Raw genomic sequence first — 24,814 nt, forward strand, 5'->3', positions numbered from 1 at the left:
TTAACCCAAAGCATACCCGCTTGTACCTAAAAATACCTTCATGAGTGATAAATGGAGTCACGTCACGACTTTGCTCAGTCAATTCAAGTTGATGGTAAAAGCGGCTTTTACGTGAAGTTTAGAGAAAATGGTGAAACCTCGAAGTTTGTCAATGTTTGTTATGAGGTATTTCTAAACTACCATAGTGAAGTGTGGTGCTGCGCACACAACTTGCTTGCCAAAGAGGTAGGCCACAACGCGTTTGATAAAACCAAGTCTTTATTATAAAAGCTCGAACTGCAGCACTGGGCGGGCCCGAGCTCAGAGCCCGCATATATGTGCCGAGGCCACGCCTCGTCCCCGGGCGTGGCCGATCGGTCGATAGGCGGGGCATGCAATCCAGTTCCCCGCCTGGACGTTCGCGCAACCTGCTGGTGCGCTGAATTCGTGTCCCTTGCTTGTGTCCGCCACAATAGAATCATTAACCTTTTATAAGATCAATACAAACCCGTGTGGTATTGTCCTTTTTCATGCAACTACGACTGGCGATATCCATTCAGAATCTTCGACAGGCTCCATGACGTCCTGGTCCTGAAGGTACTTTAGCTCTTTCGCTTCCTCCTTTCTAACAGCAAATGGAAGGGGGCGCAACTTCTGTTGGACAGGGTCGGCATTGGGTTTCAACCTGATTTTATGTGAGTACCTTTTGTCAACCCAAAGTCACCCGAGAACAGAGCAGGGAATTCATTATCTCGTTTCATTATCTCGTTAATTTTATTATTTCATTATTTTTAGTTTTTAGTTTTAGTTTAGTTTTTCATTGTTTCATATCATCATTATTTCATCATTTCAGTTTTCATGATCTTATTCATTATCTCGTTTCCTGTATCTCGTTTTGTGTACATACAGGCAGCAGGAGACTGAATATGTACCTGCGATCGGGAGGTTTCTTGTGTAATACCGCTACTTGCAGGTACACCAGAGGTAGTAGCGAAACATGCAAGTGTTTTACCATGGATATTGATACCCAGACCCTGGATCAGATCTTTACCGAGCAGTGTCGAACCTTTCACAACAAACCATTTAGCCTCAACACGTCCATCTTGGTATTTGACAGTCGACTCAAAATAACCCAGAACATGAACATTATCAGCGGTGTAGGAATTAAATAATTCCTGGCATGGATGCAAAGCAACATAAACGTAATGTTTGGTGAACAGTTCCTCATTCATCAGTGAAGAATCACAAGCAGAATCAACAACCACATTTACTGCAATGTCATTTATGAGAATGTCAAGTCACCGTCGTCTTCACGGGGCGTGAACTTCATGTCGTTCTTCCTCACCTGGTGTCCGGATATTCACCTGTTGTACAGTACGTGAGTGTCGACACACAGCAGCAAAATGTCCAACCCTGTGGCAAGATGTACATTGATTGTCCGTCGCTTGACAGACTGGTAAATTTGCAAGGTGGGAGGCAGATCCGGACAGACTGGGGACTTGGCAAGGTGGGAGGCAGATCCGGACAGACTGGTGACTTGGCAAGGTGGGAGGGAGATCCAGACAGACTGGTGACTTGGCAAGGTGGGAAGCAGATCCAGACAGACTGGGGACTTGGCAAGGTGGGAGGCAGATTCGGACAGACTGGTGACTTGGCAAGGTGGGAGGCAGATCCAGACAGACTGGTGACTTGGCAAGGTGGGAGGCAGATCCGGACAGACTGGTGACTTGGCAAGGTGGGAGGCAGATCCGGACAGACTGGTGACTTGGCAAGGTGGGAGGCAGATCCAGACAGACTGTTCACTTGGCAAGGTGGGAGGCAGATCCGGACAGCCTGGTGACTTGGCACGGTGGGAGGCAGGTCCGGACAGACTGGTGACTTGGCAAGGTGGGAGGCAGATCCAGACAGACTGGTGACTTGGCAAGGTGGGAGGCAGATCCGGACAGACTGGTGACTTGGCAAGGTGGGAAGCAGATCCAGACAGACTGGTGACTTGGCAAGGTGGGAAGCAGATCCAGACAGACTGGTGACTTGGCAAGGTGGGAAGCAGATCCGGACAGACTGGTGACTTGGCACGGTGGGAGGCAGGTCCGGACAGACTGGTGACTTGGCAAGGTGGGAGGCAGATCCGGACAGACTGGTGACTTGGCAAGGTGGGAAGCAGATCCAGACAGACTGGTGACTTGGCAAGGTGGGAAGCAGATCCAGACAGACTGGTGACTTGGCAAGGTGGGAGGCAGATCCAGACAGACTGGTGACTTGGCAAGGTGGGAAGCAGATCCAGACAGACTGGTGACTTGGCAAGGTGGGAAGCAGATCCAGACAGACTGGTGACTTGGCAAGGTGGGAGGCAGATCCAGACAGACTGGTGACTTGGCAAGGTGGGAAGCAGATCCGGACAGACTGGTGACTTGGCAAGGTGGGAAGCAGATCCGGACAGACTGGTGACTTGGCAAGGTGGGAAGCAGATCCGGACAGACTGGTGACTTGGCAAGGTGGGAGGCAGATCCGGACAGACTGGTGACTTGGCAAGGTGGGAGGCAGATCCGGACAGACTGGTGACTTGGCAAGGTGGGAGGCAGATCCGGACAGACTGGTGACTTGGCAAGGTGGGAGGCAGATCCGGACAGACTGGTGACTTGGCAAGGTGGGAGGCAGATCCGGACAGACTGGTGACTTGGCAAGGTGGGAGGCAGATCCGGACAGACTGGTGACTTGGCAAGGTGGGAGGCAGATCCGGACAGACTGGTGACTTGGCAAGGTGGGAGGCAGATCCGGACAGACTGGTGACTTGGCAAGGTGGGAGGCAGATCCGGACAGTTACAGACCGAACAAGATCACCAAATTTTCCACAGAATTTATTTGGTGTACTCCGATTAATTTCAGAAGTGGAGCCATAAAAAATGGCAAACAAAAAACTTCCAGAAAGTGATGCTGCTCTTAATTATACACGATTTATTGTTTCTGTATGATTACTTCATGCATGTTATAAATCACATGTATACAGAGGGGGATTAAGATATTTGGGGGGCCCTCGACCCAAAACCAACAATGCATGTTGTTGTTGTGTTGTTGCTCATCCCAACACCGCTCCCCCATTAAAAACATGAATGTATCAAAATGTATTAATATTTAAACCCATTGGTTGTTTATTCCATGAAATAATAATAACGTTCATTACATCACAAGACACTATTGGGGATGTTGTGCACTCTTGTTTACTAAGAACGAGTGATGAATATGGCTGACATCCCCATTATTGTAGAAACAGTAAAATATACAAACAAAACATAAAAAACACATTTAACCTTGTACACCGTAAAGTACAATAGTTAGACACTCAGGCCCCGCCCATAGCCTCGAGTATCGTCGACATCGAGTACGAGTCGATCAACAACTTCAGTGATTTATTAAATTAAAATAAAGCATCACACGTAAAATCCATGGTTTATCAAATGTGAAAATACAAACATATAAAATCTCATGAGAATATACTGCGTGTCTTCCCTGTTAAATGATCGGGTTCTTACAAGGTCGAGGCTCATGGAAGAGCTGGTATAAAGTCTCATGTAACAAATACTGAACGATTCAGGTGCAGCTTTTGCACAGAAAGGCCTTCAGGATCAGAAGAAGTGTTCACACATTGGGGTTTTCCCATTTCCTGTATCAATGGCATTCCATCAAGGAAAGTACAGGTGTGGCATTGTTGCCCATCTTGAGAGCTATCTGGTCCCTCATTTGGAGTTTGGGAATTGTTGTCATTTAGGCCTTCATTACAATCATCAGTTTCTGCTGTCTGTTGTTCTTCAAGTGCAGACATAAGTTGTGTCTTGTCCAATGTAGGAAGTAAATATCCATTGCTGCCACAAGGGATCTCGGGCATGAAGAGAACTCCAACCTTCCAAGGGTTTCTTTCACATCAATGTTTGGCCTTGATCTTGCAGGAATTATGCACCTTGCAAAGAGTTCATCACGCTCACCTTTCACCTCTATGACGTGGGATCCAACTTTGAAGGATGCTGACTTGTTTGCAGCTTTCCTGTGTGCAGGTTTATTGTATTCATGGGGCTCCACAAATTCAACCTTCCAGAAATCATTTGGTCCTGTACAAAATCTTATATATGGTTTTTGTCCAAAGTTGGTCATGTTACTGGATCATGCACTGATATTCTTGGCATTACTGTTTGGTTGATGAGGCTTGTTAGTTCTTCTCCATCAAACATGACTGGATCTTGGTAAATCTCAATCCCTTTTTACCGCTTGTCCACCTGCTTGTCCTGCTGCTCATTCAGACTGTGTGACAGGTCACGATGCTGTTGTTTACTTGTTTTTTTCGCTTATCCACCTGCTTGTCCTGCTGCTCGTTCAGACTGTGTGACAGGTCACGATGCTGTTGTTTACTTGTTTTTTTCGCTTGTCCACCTGCTTGTCCTGCTGCTCGTTCAGACTGTGTGACAGGTCACGATGCTGTTGTTTACTTGTTTTTTTCGCTTGTCCACCTGCTTGTCCTGCTGCTCGTTCAGACTGTGTGACAGGTCACGATGCTGTTGTTTACTTGTTTTCTGAGAGCCAGTCAGGATGGAAGCTTCTTCTGATCATCAAGCGAGCTCTAGATCTGTGAAGAATGGTCTTGTCCAGCCACTTTCATTCAGTGTTCTACCAATCAGACCTCCAGAAACTTTCATCCAGCGATTCTCATGTTCTCTACCACGGTCTGGGCAAATATAGCACAGAACGTAACTTCATTCTTATTCACCAAGAAGTTGCCACTCTTGAATTCCTTCCACACCTCTTCTTCACTTTCTTCCAATTATTTAATGTGGGAAAGGTACAGGTGGACAATCCTGGCATATTTCATTTCGTCTAGGGATACGTATTTGGAGAGACTTTCAGGTGCAGAGAGATGAAGGTCCCCGTTTCCTTTTCTGGTGCTTTGATAAAAGTTAGAATTGTAAGTACAAGTTCTATGTCGTCATGAAATCCTTGAACATGGGTTCTCTGTGTTTTTCCTGTGGAATCCTCTGCTAGATTTGAAAGAATGCTTGATCAGATCACAAATGGTGACCATATCTTTGTGAATCCTCACATCTCGATCCTTGTTATCAACACAAGTCTTTGGCCTCACCAAGAGTCATCTCAAAAAGGAATAACACCCAGGAGGTACATGGTCATCTGTATCTCAAAGGGATCCTCGAAAGTTCCGTCCATCACAATATTTACTGTCTATCACTGATCACAAAATTCTGGCTCTCTTGAAAACTGCTTCCATGTTGTCCTGTTCTGCAACATGTTCAATAGCTGCATCTGCTGAAGCTTTCACAAAGACTCTCAGACTCATTTCCGTGACAAAGTTTACCAAACTGGATATCGCTGAAGTGTTCTTTCTTTTTGTTCTTTTGTATTCTGTCAATGTCAGCACTTTTTTTTTTCTTTTTTTTTTGTATACTGAATCGAGGCACGTGAAAGAGCTAACATTTATTTCACGAACAAAACAACCAGACGAACAAAATATACAAAAAGAGGGAGCGGAAGACAAGATGGGGAGAGAAGGGGAAGCACACAACCACAACATTTGAGAGCAGGGAGAAGTGTGGGAGGGAGAGGGCTTGGGGGGAGGAGGCGTGGGAAGGGGGGGGGGGGGGGGGGAGAGGTATAAAACACAAGGGGACCGAAATTAGCGGGGGTAAAAAAGATCAAGGTTTTGGATGGGGGAGGATAACAGATGGTGGTGAACAGCTGTTTTAAAGACCTGGAGGGTGGAGTGGGATTGAAGAGAGTGAGGGAGTTTGTTCCAGAGGCGGGAGAAAAGAGCAATGAAGGAGTGAAGGTGAGCAGAAAGTCTTGATTTTGGCAGTTTAACCATTAGAGGGTTGCAGGCAGATCTTGTGCGACCTGTAGGAATATTTGGGGGACAGAGCCCAGAGAGAGCTGGGGGGGCAAAGCCAGAGAGGAGTCGGTAGAAGACGGAAAGACCACCAACCTGCCTGCGGTGAGTGAGTGAAAGGCCCTTGGAGTTAGCTTCATCCCGGGAGATTCCAATGATTCTGAACGCTTTGGTTTCAACAGCGTGAAGACGAGCTAGGTGTGAGGCAGGAGCACCAGACCAGAGGGGAGGGCAGTATTCCATAGAGCTGCGGATGAAAGCCTTGTATGTGGTGAGGAGCTCAGGTGTGCCAAGGAAGGACTTCGCACGACGGAGGATGCCCAGTCGGCGACTGGCTTTGGAGGCCAGATTTGAAATGTGGTTTTCCCAGGAAAGATCATGGCAAATAGTGAGACCCAAAAGCTTGAGGGACAGAACGTCTTGGAGAGGATTATTCAGAAAGTGGATGGGAGGGTTGTCCAGTCGGTCTTTTCGGAGAGACATCGTAAGAGTGTGAGATTTATCAGGATTGAAAGACATGTTCCATTTGGATGCCCAGTCTGTGATTTTGTCCAGGTCTGCAGAGAGTGAGGAGGCTGCAGACTGCCGATCTGAGGGATGAGGAATGGAGCGACAGAGAGTAGAGTCGTCAGCAAAGAGATAGAGAGAATTTTCAAGAGAGTCAGAGAGATCATTGATGAAGACCAGAAAAAGCACAGGGAACTCCTGTGGAACACTTGGGGAACTCCAGCCTAAACAGGAAGAGGAGATGAGAGAAACCCATTCAGGGCCACACGCTGACTACGACCAGAGAGGAAGTCCGCCAGCCATGCATGGAGATTTCCACGGATACAAAAGGAGGAGAGTTTGGTGAGCAGAGCAGGGTGCCAGACCGTATCGAAGGCACGTGAAATGTCAAGGGAGACAGCTCTAATTTCCTGTTTGGTGTTGAGGACCTCCATCCATTGTTGAGAAAGCAGAAGCAGCATGTCCAGAGTAGAGTGACCAGGTCTGAAACCAAATTGATGATCAGAGATCAAGCCATTGGAGAAGAGGAAAGATTTCATATCTGAAGCAATGATGGATTCCATTACTTTGCTGATAATTGGGAGAAGGCTGATTGGTCTGTCGTTGCTAGGATCTGTTTTTGCACCTTTTTGTGCAAGGCGGTGATGTTAGCTGATTTCCAAGCAGATGGCAGATGGCCTTGAGCAAAAGAGAGGGTGAAGAGAACAGAAAGAGGGAGTGAAAGAGCGGAAGAACATGATTTTAGGACCCGTGGGCTGATGCCGTCAGGACCAGTTGCAGAATCAGAGTCGAGGGTTGACAGAAACTTTTCCACCTTGTCAGGAGGAAAGGACACAGAGTCCAGGAGCAGCTGGGTACGACTGGGTACGGTGGGTACAGAGAGGGATGGGTTTGGGACACAAGATTTAGAGGCAAACACAGAGTTGAGGCATTCAGCTTTTTTACGTGCGGAGTCAGCCGTTAAGCCGTTTGAGGTGAGGGAGGGGATGGAGGGGGAACAAACACCAGAAACAGATTTGACCAGACGCCACCAGGATTTGGAAGAGGGAGACAGATAAGAGAGTTCGGTCTTGAGAACGGTGAGATATTGTTTCCTGGCTCTCCTGAGGGTGGACACACACTTGTTTCGGGCTTTGTGAAAGGAAATGAGATTTCCTTCCGTTGGATTTGCTTTCCAGGAGACGAAAGCAAGTTGTTTCAGGGCAACAGCCTCACCACAAGATTCCATGTACCATGGATGGGAGGAAGGGTATGACAACTGAAGACGAGATGGGATAAATCTGTGCATGAGAGAGAGCAATTTACTTTGAAAGAATTCCCAGGATGAGTTTATGTCAGAGGCGGTAGAGATGGGAGACCAGTCCAGTTGATTGATGGCTGCTTGCAGACCGTGCCAGTCGGCCTGAGTGAAATGCCAGACTCGTCGGCGCTGAGGAGGCTCTCTGAGAATGGCCAGAGAGATGTCCACTTTAACAAGCACATGATCAGAAGAACCGATTGGAGCAGAAGAAGAGCAGCAGACATTTTCAGGGAAGTTAGTCATAACCAAGTCCAGAAGAGAAGATGCTCCGTTGACTGAGATCCGTGTCGGGAAATTGACAGATTGTGTCAGTCCCAGTGAGTCGCAGAAGTCCTTTGCTGAAGAGCCATGGCTGGTGAGAGAGGTACCCACACCCAGCCAACTGGCATGGTGACAATTGAAATCACCACATATGAGGAAGAGAGAGTTGGGATGGGTAGATAGATGTTGGTCCATATTATCAGACAGTGAGATGTAGATGGAGTCATCACTGTTTGGTGGACGGTACAACACACATATGAACAAAAGGTGGGAGCGAAGGGGAAGCCGTAGGCAAAGGTATTCATGGGGTTGAGGTGGAGAGAGGGCAGTGGAGGGCGAGTGAGGAAGAGAGTTTTTTATAAAGATAGCAACCCCACCTCCAGGACGAGGCTCAGGTCTATCATACCGGAGGAGGGAGTAACCTGGGAGAGATACCAAGGCATCAGAGACATCATGAATGAGGAAAGTTTCTGTTAAGCAGATCACATCTGGTTTGTCAGAAGCAACCTGTATGGAGAGATCAGTCAAGTTTGAGCGAAGGCCCCGGATGTTTGAGGTCCATACCGTTAATGAAGAGGAAGGGGGAGCATCGGGGACAGAACGGGGGGGGGGGGGGAGGGGTAGGGTAAGATGTGGAAGAGGAGGAAGAGGTAGGGAGAGCTGTTGAAGGTGTGTCAGAGATTTCATAGATTTCAGAATAGCTTGGAGAAAGGGAAGAATGGGGCAGACAAAAGGTTTGATGGAGATTGGGTGAGGCACAGTGAGGTGTTATTTGAGGAGGGGGAAGAGCGAGGCAGAAGGTTGGGGGAGATGAAGGTGAAAGTTGGAAGGGGGAAGAAGCAGGGAGGATGCTTTGAGGAGGAGGGGTGAGAGGGGAGTCTAGGAGGGGAGGAGCGAGGGAGAGTCTTGGAGGGGAGGGGTGTGGGAGGAGTTTAGGAGGGAGGGGAGGGAATGGGCAAGGGGGGAGATTTGAAAGGGATGGGTGATGGGGAGGATTTGGAGGGAAGGGGGGATGGGGAAGATTTGGAGGGGAGGGGTGAGATTGGATTTTGAAAAGTGTACGATTCATGGGAAACGAACATTTTTTGCAAAATGAGTTTGAGACCTTCGAGTCAAAAATACGTTTGAGGACGCTGAAGGAGGGGTGGAGTTCTGGAGAGTTTAGGGAATGTAGAAAAGAGGAACTGTAGGAGATGGTATTATTATTTTTTTGGAATGAATAGATTTGGTGAGCAAGACGAAAGCATCCTTTTGTAGGAGAAGAAGAAGGTGTTATAATATATGAGAGAAAATAGTTGTTCAGGGGAGAGATTATACATTTCTAACCACGTGATCGCGTGATCGCGAACAACGTGAACGAAGAACGAACGAACAAATAAGAACAACAAATAAACGAATAAGACCTGAGAAGGAAATATTTTTTGGGGTTTTTTTTTTTTTTGAGTAGAGATATTAACAAGGAGGTATGGGGTGAACGATGTGATGTCACACTTGTGATGTCATTGGCTCTCCTGATATCTACAAATCTCTTCTCCAAGGAGGCAATGTCAAGACTGAGGCCATCTTGGAACAGACTCCTCAACATGCTGACAAATCCAATTCCAGGCAGCACGGCCCTTTGGTTTTCTTTTGATGGCTCTGATAGCTCCTCTGTGCCCTTTGCAGATGAGTTACCGCCCTTGAAATAACATGATCAACATTTCAACCCAACATTTCAGATGGTATTTCACACCAATGGCATGTGCATCCTTTGGTTCAATTGCTGTATTCAGCCAACCTGATCCAGGTGTTTACGGCACTTTTAATTTCTCTCCTGCATTAAACATGGAAACACCATGGAGCCTTTATTTTGGATCAATCTGACAGAAGAAACAGAGAATTTGAGTGAGCAGTTGTTAATGATCTTGTATATGCCTTGAAGGGACAGTCATCATTCACTGTATTGGAGGATGTTGTTGTTGTTGGTGGTGTTGCTGTTGGTGTTGTGTGTCTGGGACGTGTCTGCTTGAGAGATTCCTTCATTCCTGCATTGATTTCTCATCGCGTTTCTGTGCAGTTTTTAACATTTTCTTGTGACATGTTTTGGCACAACAGTCTCCATACCAGAAGGCATATCATGGTTGTCTTTGGGTTGTGGTGATGTTGTGCTTTGTAATTGTGCAAAGGCTGTTGGAGATGGTTCATCTCCATATTCTGCCCTTTCTTTAATTAATTCAAGAACCCTGTAATATGATTCAGAAGCTGGCCTGTTCACTATTTGCCCGGCATTCTCTTCTTGGCAGATAAGACATTGTATGAAGTCCATATTCAGTCGAGGTTTTTTGGTGTGTATCTCTGGAAAGGTGCTCCATCATGCTAGCTTTATTCACTGTACATGGCACCACATACTGTACACGGCAAGGTGCTCCATCTTGCTCGCCTTATTCACTGTACATGGCACCACATACTGTACACGTCAAGGTGCTCCATCTTGCTCGCCTTATTCACTGTACATGGCACCACATACTGTACACGGCAAGGTGCACCATCTTGCTAGCTTTATTCACTGTACATATCACCACATACTGTACACGGCAAGGTGCACCATCTTGCTAGCTTTATTCACTGTACATTGCACCACATACTGTACACGGCAAGGCGCACCATCTTGCTAGCTTTATTCACTGTACATATCACCACATACTGTACACGGCAAGGTGCACCATCTTGCTAGCTTTATTCACTGTAAATGGCACCACATACTGTACACGGCAAGGTGCACCATCTTGCTAGCTTTATTCACTGTACATGGCACCACATACTGTACACGACAAGGTGCACCATCTTGCTAGCTTTATTCACTGTACATGGCACCACATACTGTACACGGCAAGGTGCACCATCTTGCTAGCTTTATTCACTGTACATGGCACCACATACTGTACACGGCAAGGTGCTCCATCTTGCTTGCTTTATTCACTGTAAATGGCACCACATACTGTACACGGCAAGGTGCTCCATCTTGCTAGCTTTATTTACTGCACATATCACCACATACTGTACACGGCAAGGTGCACCATCTTGCTAGCTTTATTCACTGTAAATGGCACCACATACTGTACACGGCAAGGTGCACCATCTTGCTAGCTTTATTCACTGTACATGGCACCACATACTGTACACGGCAAGGTGCACCATCTTGCTAGCTTTATTCACTGTACATGGCACCATATACTGTACACGGCAAGTTGCTCCATCTTGCTAGCTTTATTCACTGCACATATCACCACATACTGTACACGGCAAGGTGCTCCATCTTGCTAGCTTTATTCACTGTACATGGCACCACAGACTGACTACTGTACACGGCAAGGTACTCAATCTTGCTAGCTTTATTCACTGTACATGGCACCACATACTGTACACGGCAAGGTGCTCCATCTTGCCAGCTTTATTCACTGTACATGGCACCACATACTGTACACGGCAAGGTGCTCCATCTTGCTAGCTTTATTCACTGTACATGGCACCACATACTGTACACGGCAAGGTGCACCATCTTGCTAGCTTTATTCACTGTACATATCACCACATACTGTACACGGCAAGGTGCACCATCTTGCTAGCTTTATTCACTGTACATGGCACCACATACTGTACACGGCAAGGCGCACCATCTTGCTAGCTTTATTCACTGTACATATCACCACATACTGTACACGGCAAGGTGCACCATCTTGCTAGCTTTATTCACTGTAAATGGCACCACATACTGTACACGGCAAGGTGCACCATCTTGCTAGCTTTATTCACTGTACATGGCACCACATACTGTACACGGCAAGGTGCACCATCTTGCTAGCTTTATTCACTGTACATGGCACCACATACTGTACATGGCAAGGTGCACCATCTTGCTAGCTTTATTCACTGTACATGGCACCACATACTGTACACGGCAAGGTGCACCATCTTGCTAGCTTTATTCACTGTACATGGCACCACATACTGTACACGGCAAGGTGCTCCATCTTGCTAGCTTTATTCACTGTACATGGCACCACATACTGTACACGGCAAGGTGCTCCATCTTGCTCGCTTTATTCACTGTACATGGCACCACATACTGTACACGGCAAGGTGCTCAATCTTGCTAGCTTTATTCACTGTACATGGCACCACATACTGTACACAGCAAGGTGCTCCATCTTGCTAGCTTTATTCACTGTACATGGCACCACATACTGTACACGGCAAGGTGCTCAATCTTGCTAACTTTATTCACTGAACATGGCACCACATACTGTACACGGCAAGGTGCTCCTTCTTGCTCGCTTTATTCACTGTACATGGCACCACATACTGTACACGGCAAGGTGCACCATCTTGCTAGCTTTTCACTGTACATGGCACCACATACTGTGCACCTGAAACAGAAAGAAAGGTGTATTAGATAAGAAACTGTACATGTGTTTACGTGAGAATTTAGTTGTAAATTTACAAATAAACGACGATAAGGGGTTCATATTTGTATGAATGGGAAGTTTGCGTTTTGGGGTTTGTTTACAAATTTGCTCATTTTCAAGGCTTTGGTGGTGAGATAAAAATAAATTACCAACAAAACAAGTCAGGAGACGACGATGGTTCACGAGCGAGCGGTATTCAATGACAAAGGACGGACTATATTACCGAAACAGGCCCGGACAGGCCAGGACCGGAAATGTCAAAACGAAGGTTACTGACCTTGAAATGAGATAGAAAAGAATGCATAATCAGTTCAGAGGTAAGTTAGCTGCACAATACCGAAAATTCGGTGAAAAATGAAATAGGGGAAAAAAGGAAAAATAAAAAGAAAATCGAGCTCCGTGGGGCGAGACACATGATATTGACCCAACCAAATATCGAAACCCCTGTCAGATTCCACCAACTCCCTCGGAGAAGATGTAGCTTGAACTCGATTACCCCCTAAAAAGACATCTTTTTCGGGCGTGGCTCCGCCCACAATGGGTGCAATACGCCCACTTTCGGCAGGACACAACGAGATCATGATATCAACCTCCCACCCAAGTTTCATCAAGATCAGATGATATCATTGGGTAGTTATGCTGCGGACTATCTATCCTGCGGACTATCCCCACCCATGTCATACTATCCCCACCCATGTCATACTATCCCCACCCATGTCATACTATCCCCACCCATGTCATACTATCCCCACCCATGTCATACTATCCTCACCCAGGTCATACTATCCCCACCCATGTCATACTATCCTCACCCAGGTCATACTATCCCCACCCATGTCATACTATCCCCACCCATGTCATACTATCCCCACCCAGGTCATACTATCCCCACCCAGGTCATACTGTCCCCACCCAGGTCATACTATCCTCACCCAGGTCATACTATCCCCACCCTTGTCATACTGTCCCCACCCAGGTCATACTATCCCCACCCATGTCATACTGTCCCCACCCATGTCATACTATCCCCACCCAGGTCATACAATTTTTTTTAATTTTTTTTTTGTATACTGAATCGAGGCTCGTGAAAGAGCTAAAATCCCCACCCTTGTCACACTATCCCCACTCAGGTCATACTATCCTCACCCAGGTCATACTATCCTCACCCAGGTCATACTGTCCCCACCCAGGTCATACTATCCCCACCCAGGTCATACTATCCCCACCCAGGCCATACTATCCTCACCCAGGTCATCGTTTCCTCTTCAAGCCCGGCTTCGCCGATGTTAGACTTTCGGTCTTGTTTCACGATGCATCAACGATGTCAGAATTATTTTTCCCATTCTCCCAAACTGTTCGTGTTCATCAAATCTTTTTCCTCATTATATTAACTAGGGCATGCCCGTACTATATATATATGCCCGTACTTCTATATATATATGCCCGTACATGCCCGTACTTCCTAGGGCATGCCCGTACTATATATATATCTAAAATTATATCCCCCCCCCTCTATTTACATGAAATGGTTTGGTCCATTCGCAAAGCCAGTAACGACCACAGAACCCCCCCCTCTATTTACATGAAATGGTTTGGTCCATTCGTAAAGCCAAAGCGAACGGCGAACGGCTAAATCGCCATAACTCGGTAACTACTTGTCCGATTAATATGAAACCTTGAAAAGGCACATCCTCGGGTCCCCAGCAATATACCTGGCAAGTTTCAAGTATATCGGACCGGTAGTTGTCGAGAAACAGCGGTCACAGACAAACAAACATACAAACACACACACAGAGATTACTGGAATTATAGATAGACTAGGGCATGCCCGTACGTGGGTGCCCGTTCCTTGCCAAAAAAAAAAAAAAAACGCTACCCGTACGCTCTACCCCGCCCGTACGCCCGTAAACAAAAAAAACAACGCTCTTCGCTTCCGCCCTTCGCTCTGACTGAATTGGGAGAAATAATGCGCATAAGAAATCGAGAAATTATTATTTTCTCCGGAAGAAATCGAATTACGAACCGTAATGGCGGCATGGCGCACGCGCTCGGCTCGGCTCGCTCTCACATCGGCCACGCCTACGCAACAACGTGTTCTGTGATTGGCTGCCGGAAGTGCAGTCTTCACTGTCCGGAAGGTCGCAAATCGCAGTTACGATGAATCGCAAATTAGTTTTAATTAGTTTTAAAACATAGTTTAACGCCAACATAGCGCCAACATAGTTTGCCAACGTGAAATAAATGAATACGCTCTCAAATGTGCCGTCCGAGGCAGAGTCTGTTCGCCACGTTCGGCACACGTGATAGCTCGCTGCTCTCTGATTGGTCGAATCGTTTTTTGGACATAGCTCGCTAACTACTTGTCCGATTAATATGAAACCTTGAAAAGGCACATCCTCAGGTCACCAGCAATATACCTGGCAAGTTTCAAGTATATCGGACCGGTAGTTGTCGAGAAACAGCGGTCACAGACAAACAAACATACACACAGAGATTAGTGGAATTATAGATAGATTATGATATTAAAAACACCACACACCACATTTTTAATACCTCCGTCATCTCCAACCTTGACCTACAAGCTATAACTCCTTGTTGTATTAATATAACACCGATCCCAAGTTTCTCACCTGATCCTGTAATTTCAGCCCCACTCTGCTCTCTTCCCTCCTGTAGATGATACGGAGGTTTATGGGTTACGTCACCTGTACTCTTAATAACATCTCCCGTGTTCCTGAGAACCGCGGCTGCCTCCGCCAGGCCGGTGTACAAGATTCCTTGAAATTTTACTCCAGCCTGGATGACGATCTGTTCAAACTGGATGCTTTGTTGATCACAGCGCACGTGGTTGACGTCTTGGATTGTGATCCCCTGGGAAACTCCACAGGTGATGATTTCATCTTCCTTTCTCACTTCCACTGCTCAAGTTAACAGGAGAATTTGAGGATTGATACCATTATTACTCCCACTAGGGAGTAATGCATTCGATCGTGTGTGTGTGTGTGTGTGTGTGTGTGTGTGTGTGTGTGTGTGTGTGTGTGAACAAGATGTCTGGAAAAGTTCTGAACGGATTTGGATGAAAGTTGGTGGGATGATTGCCATTGGAATAAGGAAGAATTGATTAGTTTTTGGTGAAGCTCAGGATATTATTCTGGATCCAGGAATTTTTTGAAGGGTTTTTTACCATTCGAAGATAGGGCTCATTTTATTTTCAACATTATCTTCTATATATTCTATATTTAACATTGTGATATGAAAATAGTTTTCATATTTGTTGTAAATGTAGTTTAAATTCGTGGTTATGCATTAGAGCGGTGTATTTTTTTTAGCAACGTCGTCTTCAATGTTCATTTTTTTTTCTAATAAAGACATATTCTGTCATTTTAAAACCACCAAAGTGTGTACTAGGTTTCTCCGTTTCATAAAATGTATCGTTTGATAGTATAATGCTTTGAAACTGTTTTTTGTTTGTTTTTTTTTTGTTGTTGTTTTTAACCTCAGAAGAGATATCAACATTTAGCTCAGCGAATGTCAATCGCGGTGTCAGTATTTGATGAACTTATAAAGACTTAGGTGAGTTATAAGTGTGACAAGCATGTGCACGGGATTTTTCCCAGAAGAATGAGTGGTCGCATTCGCTTGTACGACTTAAAATGAGTGAGTTTTGTTTTGACGTTTGGGCCAGTTTTACATGTTGTATCCCTAAGGAACGAAACGAACGTTTTTCCTGGCTTACAATTTTATTTGAAGTCATACATGCCTCAAAATACACTCACTTATATAGAATTGAACGCTGAATCCGAAAATGTAAGTGAAATTGCCTTGTTTTTTTTTTAACATTATCTTCTATATATTCTAAATATATATCTGTGCAGTAGTCAGGTTCACTATGTTTTTTCGTTCAAAATCATGGTAGATTAGCAAACCTATACATTTTTGGAAACGTTATTACATGGAAAATCTGAAAATCAATGTTTACATTTGCCAATTCCGACCAATTCGATTCGACCAATTCGACCAATCGACCAATTCCATTCGACCATTTGACCAATCGCTTCGATCGACCATTCGACCATTCGACCAATTCCATTCGACCATTTGACCAATCGCTTCGATCGACCATTCGACCATTCGACCAATTCGATCGATTCGATTCGATTCGATTCATCGAATTCGATTCGATCGACCATTTGACCAATTCGATTTGCCAATCAATTTGACCGACCTTTGCTTGTGTGGAACGGACTGTGAAAACGATGCGGACTATATTGTCGGATACGACACACAGGACAGTGATGACGAACTCTAAATGGCATATTCTGTAATCGTGTATGTTTGATGCCATTGACTGCCTGTGTATATTTTGTCATTGACTGCCTGTGTAGATGTGAAGTTATACTGACTGCATGTGTATATATGATTTTGCTGACTGCCTGTGTATGTTTGGTGATATGAATTATTGTGACACATTTTGATGTTATTAACTGCCTGTACAAAATGATAACATGTATTTGATTATGCAACTTATCGCGAATATAAAGACAGTATTTTGCAATTCAAAACCTTTGATTCGTGTCTTACCGTTCCCCATAGCACTAATTTGATACTTTCATTGGATTCCTTGTCCCTGAAAATATAGTTTTAGTATATTTTTAAAAGTTTTTAGGGTAATTAGAGGCAGAAATAGAACAAAATATGTATTTTACAGTGGCCATTTTGAAAATCCAAAATGGCCGCCATACAGGTATCTCTCCAAATGTAAACATTGATTTTTAGTTTCCTTATGCTATAACCTTTCCAAAAATGTATAGGTTTGCTAATCTACCATGATTTTGAACGAAATATAATTTATTGACATAGTGAACCTGACTACAGTGTCTGTCTTGTGTTGTCTTGTCTTGTGTTGTCACTGAACTACTCCCTCAAACTTTTGTGAAATCGTACTATTCCAACTTGACCCACGGCGGGAGTATGCGCCCTACTGAGTGGCGTTCTAGTTCTATGAATATAACAGTGGAATACCTGGATCAATTCATTTTGATAGTTTTGAAATACCTGGATAGATTCATTTCGATAGGTTTAGAATACCTGGATAGATTCATTTCGATAGGTTTAGAATACCTGGATCAATTCATTTTGATAGCTTTGGAATACCTGGATAGATTCATTTCGATCGGTTTAGAATACCTGGATAGATTCATTTTGATAGGTTTGGAATACCTGGATTGATTCATTTTCATAGCTTTATAATACCTGGATAGATTCATTTTGATAGGTTTGGAATACCTGGATAGATTAATTTTGATAGGTTTTAGAATACCTGGATAGATTCATTTCGATAGGTTTAGAATACCTGGATAGATTCATTTTGATAGGTTTGGAATACCTGGATTGAATCGTTTTGAGAGGTAAGGAATACCTGGACCGCTTCATTTTGATATGTTTGGAATACCTGGATCGAATCGTTTTGAGAGGTAAGGAATACCTGGATCGTTTCATTTTGATAGGTTTGGAATACCTGGATCGAATCGTTTTGATAGGTTTGGAATACCTGGATAGATTCATTTTGATAGGTTTGGAATACCTGGATCTTATCGTTTTGAGAGGTAAGGAATACCTGGATCGTTTCATTTTGATAGGTTTGGAATACCTGGATCGAATCGTTTTGATAGGTTTGGAACACCTGGATAGATTCATTTTGATAGGTTTGGAATACCTGGATAGATTCATTTTGATAGCTTTAGAATATGTGGATAGATTCATTTTGATAGCTTTAGAATACCTGGATAGATTCATTTTGATAGGTTTAGAATACCTGGATCGAATCGTTTTGATAGGTGTGGAATACCTGGATCGATTCATTTTGAGAGGTTTGGAATACCTGGATAGATCCAATTTGATAGTTTTGAGGTTTGAATCTCATCCAATTTTGTAAAGTGTAAACGAGAGTTTAAACAAATTTATTTATTTAATTATATTCCCCATTAGTTGGGCATTTGTTTTAATTTGGAATACTAGGGCATGCCCGTACTATATATATATGCCCGTACTTCTATATATATATGCCCGTACATGCCCGTACTTCCTAGGGCATGCCCGTACTATATATATATCTAAAATTATATCCCCCCCCTCTATTTACATGAAATGGTTTGGTCCATTCGCAAAGCCAGTAACGACCACAGAACCCCCCCCCCCCTCTATTTACATGAAATGGTTTGGTCCATTCGCTAGCGCCAAAGTGAACGGCGAACGGCTAAATCGCCATAGCTCGGTAACTACTTGTCCGATTAATATGAAACCTTGAAAAGGCACATCCTCGGGTCCCCAGCAATATACCTGGCAAGTTTCAAGTATATCGGACCGGTAGTTGTCGAGAAACAGCGGTCACAGACAAACAAACATACATACACACAGAGATTACTGGAATTATAGATAGATAACAGTAAATCACGTGATGAATCCATTGATTGTTTTTAATTAATCTGTTCATTCTGTGTTCATTGTCTCATTGTCCTTTTCACCTGCACCTGGGGCTTGAGCTCCCAAACAGAGTGTTTTTCAGATTTACCCATAATGCCGTGCGCATCGCCATGTTGATTGTGTTCACTTCCCTGGTAACGATAACATCATTAGCTCGACAAGCTACCACGTTTATCTCGTTATTCTGATTTACTGCAATGGAAAGTAACGCAAATTATTTGGTCATGTTCGGTCTTATTTACCTTTTCTGCTGGTTTGGCTTACGAACCAATATGGCGCCCACGCACTGCATCATGGGTAGTGGAACTCCCGTATACTCCTGAGCCAGAAGCCAAATGGCATATATTGGTACCATTAGAGGGAACCGGACATGTAATTAAGTTTATGATACTGTACTAGGTACAGTACGGTGTATTTAGAACTTGAAGCGACATGATGGACTTTTCTGGAGAGTAGATTAGTGATAGTACACGAGTTATAATGTGTTGGGATCTTTGGTGGATGTTGAAACTATTATGAGATGCTTGGTGGATATTTAAACTGTTATGAGATGTTTTGTGGATATTTAAACTGTTATGAGGTGTTTTGTGGATATTTAAACTGCTACGTGGTGACTGTGTTTGGTGGATATTTAAACTGTTATGGGGTGTTTTGTGGATATTTAAACGGTTATGGGGTGTTTTGTGGATATTTAAACTGCTACGAGGTGACTGTGTTTGGTGGATATTTAAACTGTTATGGGGTGTTTTGTGGATACTTAAACTGTTATGGGGTGTTTTGTGGATATTTAAACTGTTATGAGGTGTTTGGTGGATATTTGAACTGTTATGAGATGTTTTGTGGATATTTAAACTGTTATGAGGTGTTTGCTGGATATTGAAATTGTTATGAGGTGTTTTGTGGATATTTAAACTGTTATGAGGTGTTTGGCGGATATTTGAACTGTTATGAGATGTTTTCTGGATATTTAAACTGTTATGGGGTGTTTTGTGGATATTTAAACTGTTATGGGGTGTTTTGTGGATATTTAAACTGTTATGGGGTGTTTTGTGGATATTTAAACTGCTACGAGGTGACTGTGTTTGGTGGATATTTAAACTGTTATGGGGTGTTTTGTGGATATTTAAACTGTTATGGGGTGTTTTGTGGATATTTAAACTGTTATGAGGTGTTTGCTGGATATTTAAACTGTTATGAGATGTTTTGTGGATATTTGAACTGTTATGAGATGTTTTGTGGATATTTGAACTGTTATGAGATGTTTTGTGGATATTTAAACTGTTATGAGATGTTTTGTGGATATTTGAACTGTTATGAGATGTTTTGTGGATATTTAAACTGTTTTGGGGTGTTTTGTGGATATTTAAACTGTTATGAGATGTTTTGTGGATATTTAAACTGTTATGAGGTGTTTTGTGGATATTTAAACTGTTATGGGGTGTTTGCTGGATATTTAAACTGTTATGAGATGTTTTGTGGATATTTAAACTGTTATGAGGTGTTTTCTGGATATTTAAACTGTTATGATGTGTTTGCTGGATATTTAAATCATGAGGTGTTTTGTGGATATTTAAACTGTTAGGAAGTGTGTTAGGGATATATTTTCCTCCAGTAGTATGTAATAGATGAACCAAAAATTCAATGTCCATAAACTTGTCAGAAGAGAGTCACAAATTTTAATTCCCGAGGAGGATAACACTTTCTGTCTACAAAGAAATACACAGCAAGAAAACAATAACCCTTATCAAACCAAGGAGAGCACGCTACAATTCACAAAGGCACATTGCAAGATTCACAGAAGGTCCCAAGTGAAATCCTATTACAGTAGAGATGTCCATCAAAGGAAAACATCATAGAGATACAGTAGCATGCACAGTATACAGTCAACATACAGTGTAACCATACAGAATCAAAAGGATACGGTAGCATGCATAGAATACAGTTAACATACAGTATGAACATACAGAATCGACCAGCCAAGTGAAGTATCCTAGCTAATTGGACATCATTTTCTGATTTTTATACAATTTCAAGTGGGAGGAGCAAGTGGAGGGGGGAGGAGCGAAGAGAAGGGAGGAGAGCAGTAGGATTGGTTGGGCAAAGTTTGGGTGGGAGGGAGCAAGGATCGGGGGATACAATGTGATTGGTCGAGTGAAATCCTGAGATGGGAGTGTTCCCCGCTGGGAACAGATCTGCATTTACAAATCCTTTAATGAGAAAAATGTGTCTGGTTGAGACTTCTCGGCGCCAAGACCCTAGAAATCATAACGTTACGTTTAACGTTATTATAACTTTGCAGCAACGTTTTATAATGCCAAGGCAGGGACATTTATGATTTAATATTTAGAAAATATACAAACAGGCATAGAAATAAGAAAGTCCTTATTTAATAAAAGGTCACTCAGTAGCTATGACAATCACATCCTTTCCAATCTGCAAACTCATCTTTTCCTCATATAAGTAAGAGATATGAACTCATATCAGAAAACCAGAGAGATCTAGCCTGCATGGATTTTTTTATTGTTATTTCTATATTTTAGACTAACCTTTATCAAATACTAATAAGCTATTTCGATTCAATGTTTAATTATCGTTCTTTTGAAAGATTCCACTGAGAACGCTGACAATTCCATAAAACTATTTATTAAATAAACTACAAGTGAAAAAGAAAAAAGCGTGCGCTGAACTCATCTTTACAACGGTCAGTGAAGAGCGATTCATCCGCTCCCATTGTTTGACTCTGCAAAATAATTACCATGTATTTGCATTGTACTAAGTCGATTATTCACAGTCACAAAGAAAGCTTGTTTACCAAGCCCCTTGGTAAGCAAGCACCAATAGTAATTAGCTTTCACCAACAATGAACAGTTCCGAAAACTAATTTACTCAGATATTGCGATGGCAGCTGTCAGCCATACTAAGAAAAAACAATATCTTACTTATGAAACTCATGGAACTTCAATGAGACATACTAAATCCAACATTACATTATTTCAAAAGAACATCCCATATGTAATATTACCCTCAGTCATAAATGACCGGAGATAACTTGCCAACTGTAGGGAATCCAAAATTCTGCATGGAATGACATGGAATGCAGAACGGATTTTGTCAGTGCTGGAGATAACTTGCCAACTGTAGGAGATCCCAAATTTTGCATGGAAACCACAAAAAACTTGCAGACTCGGAAAGCAGGTTTGTGGCTCATAGAAATTACTTGTTTCATAAATTTACACTTCCACAGGTGTTTGCTGGATATTTAAACTGTTATGGGGTGTTTTTTGGATATTTAAACTGTTATGAGATGTTTTGTGGATATTTAAACTGTTATGAGGTGTTTGCTGGATATTTAAATCATGAGGTGTTTTGTGGATATTTAAACTGTTATGGGGTGTTTTGTGGATATTTAAACTATTGTTATGTCGGTAGGGTAAAGCAATATCTAGATCCAGGTAGATCTGAATAGGTAGCATGCTTCGACTGTCGCGATAGGGATTCTACCTGTAATAAGTTCTATGTTAGTCCGGTTTGTTGGGTTAAGATGTCTGCTTGTGAACATACCTGGATGTTTGAGTGTTAGATAGTGTAGGGATTAAGATAACAGCCTTGTGTGTCAAACTTGGTAGTCAAACCTTCGTCCCTTATGGCAATGCACACCAACATAGACAGTTAGACAGGCCCTTAGTACAACATTAAATAATTCCCTTCCCTGACAGTGACTTTGGAAGGAACAGGCAAGGAAACCAGGCCATGACACCGCCGATGATGGGCGCCGCCCACTGCACCTCCGGCAGGACAAGCCACATCGAGTGGCACGATCTATTACCACGCTACAGGGAACAAGTGATGGGTTGGAGCATTAGGCGCGAACCTGCAGCCAACGTGTGATTCGGTGGAGGGCATTGATTGGGTGGCGCACCAGGGCTGACGTCACCGCCGCAAGGTTATATCAGGGCGAGCCGAACGACATTGCTGTTCTTGTTTGCGCAGCTCGCTCTTGGACATCCGGCGCTTCTTGCTTGCGCAGCTCTCTCTGGCAGCTCGAACCGTCTTGTGCTACACGTCCCTCCCTGGTTGGCTTGTGCTCTCTGCGCTTCCCTGCTTGACTTTTGGAGGTCCCTGGTGGTCTTGGCTCGCCGTCTGTGTGGTGCTTGGAGCGGTGCTTTTGGTGCTTTGGGGCCTCGTGTGCGATCGGTGCTTCTGGAGCTTGGAGTGGTGCACGGACCTCGTGGTGTGCGTCCGATTGGAGCTTGGAGCGAGGCCTGGTGGCACGCGAGTAGGGCCGAACGGAGCCGTGTTTGGACGGCAGACTATATAAGACGACAAGACAGATAAGGACGCACCACATTCCCAATTACACAACATGTTCTTTTCCTTAATTCATATTCCCTCGTCTCGTATCCGAAATCTGTGTGTGGGGACGTCTCGATTAGGATATTTATTACCGGCGCGTGCTTCTCCTGTCCCACCATCCTTGTGTATAAACCCTTATATTATTTTCTCTTCCCTGCAAATCTTGTGCCGTTTAAGTTCGTTCGCCTTCCACAGGTACGCGCTTTTACCGTAGCTTCCACTTCCCTTCTTCCTCTCGCGTTTTATAGCAAAATCCATGTTTGGTCGTCGCCTCCATTAAAGCCGTTCTGGTCCATCCGCGAGCCCTGGTGTTAACCGAAGGGTCTGCGCGACACTATTATGAGGTGTTTGCTGGATATTTAAATTATGAGGTATTTTGTGGATAGTTAAATGTTATGGGGTGTTTTGTGGATATTTAATCTGTTATGAGGTGTTTGGTGGCTATTTAAACTGTTATGAGATGTTTCGTTGATATTTAAACTGTTATGAGGTGTTTCTTGGCTATTTAAACTGTTATGAGGTGTTTGCTGGCTATTTAAACTGCTACGAGGTGTTTGGTGGATATTTAAACTGTTTTGGGGTGTTTTATGGATATTTAAACTGTTATGGAGTGTTTTGTGGATATTTAAACTGTTATGGGGGTGTTTTGTGGATATCTAAACTATTATGGGGTGTTTTGTGGATATTTAAACTGTTATGGGGTGTTTTGTGGATATTTAAACTGTTATGAGGCGTGTGCTGGATATTTAAACTGCTATGAGGTGTTTGGTGGATATTTAAACGGTTATGGGGTGTTTTGTGGATATTTAAACTTATGGGGTGTTTTGTGGATACTTAAACTGTTATGGGGTGTTTTGTGGATATTTAAACTGTTATGAGGCGTTTGGTGGATATTTAAACTGTTATGAGGTGTTTTGTGGGTATTTAAACTATTATGAGGTGTTTGCCGGATATTTAAACTGCTACGAGGTGTTTGCTGGATATTTAAACTGCTACGAGGTGTTTGGTGGATATTTAAACTGTTATGGGGTGTTTTGTGGATATGTAAACTTTTATGAGGTGTTTGGTGGATATGTAAACTGTTATGAGGTGTTTGGTGGATATTCAAACTGTTATGAGGTGTTTGGTGGATATTTAAACTGTTATGATGTTGTTGTTAGATATGTAAAATGTTCCTTCTGGGTGAAACTGTGTTTTACTGATCATATTACTGCAGATTACATTCACTGTCCTTCAAACCAACTTGCAGGTGTATTATTTGTGGGTAGATAGCCACCGGTGTCCTTTTATTGTGATGTTGTCCTGGGCAGCACATTGAAACCTGTCCATGAGCTGATATATTGTTCTGAATTGTTTGTTTACTTTTCTAAAAACCCCAATACGTTTTGAATCTGTGTAGTTTGAACTTCTGACTCAAAGTAAAGAGGAAGCGGTTTTATAATTGGTGGGCCCAACCTTTTTCCGGAATTGTAAAGTGGTATTTCTAGGGGAACAGGGGTGACACTGCGTTTCTTCTCAGCAACACTCCTCCGGGTGTCACCGTGGAGAGTTGAGTGGTGGATAATTGTGGTTTTATTTTGATGCCATTGGTGTGATGTGAGG

At 43.5% G+C, this 24,814-nt stretch overlaps 1 protein-coding gene across 4 annotated transcripts in view; it reads left to right on the top strand.

The window, feature by feature from the left end:
* The window catches only part of LOC137423623 (uncharacterized), a 364,689-nt gene that overhangs the window by 115,130 nt on the left and 224,745 nt on the right, over positions 1-24,814 (top strand). For 2 of the 4 annotated variants that reach the window (XM_078773962.1, XM_078773963.1), the window contains exon 6: positions 15,053-15,263. The exons of the other annotated variants lie outside the window; for them this stretch is intronic. In XM_078773962.1, coding sequence (XP_078630088.1) covers positions 15,053-15,263 — 211 coding nt within the window. The remainder of the gene's footprint in view (positions 1-15,052; positions 15,264-24,814) is intronic. 4 annotated transcript variants of the gene reach the window in all.

Source organism: Myxine glutinosa, chromosome 3, assembly GCF_964187855.1.
Source record: "Myxine glutinosa chromosome 3, kmMyxGlut1.1, whole genome shotgun sequence".
Taxonomy (NCBI): Eukaryota; Metazoa; Chordata; class Myxini; order Myxiniformes; family Myxinidae; genus Myxine; species Myxine glutinosa.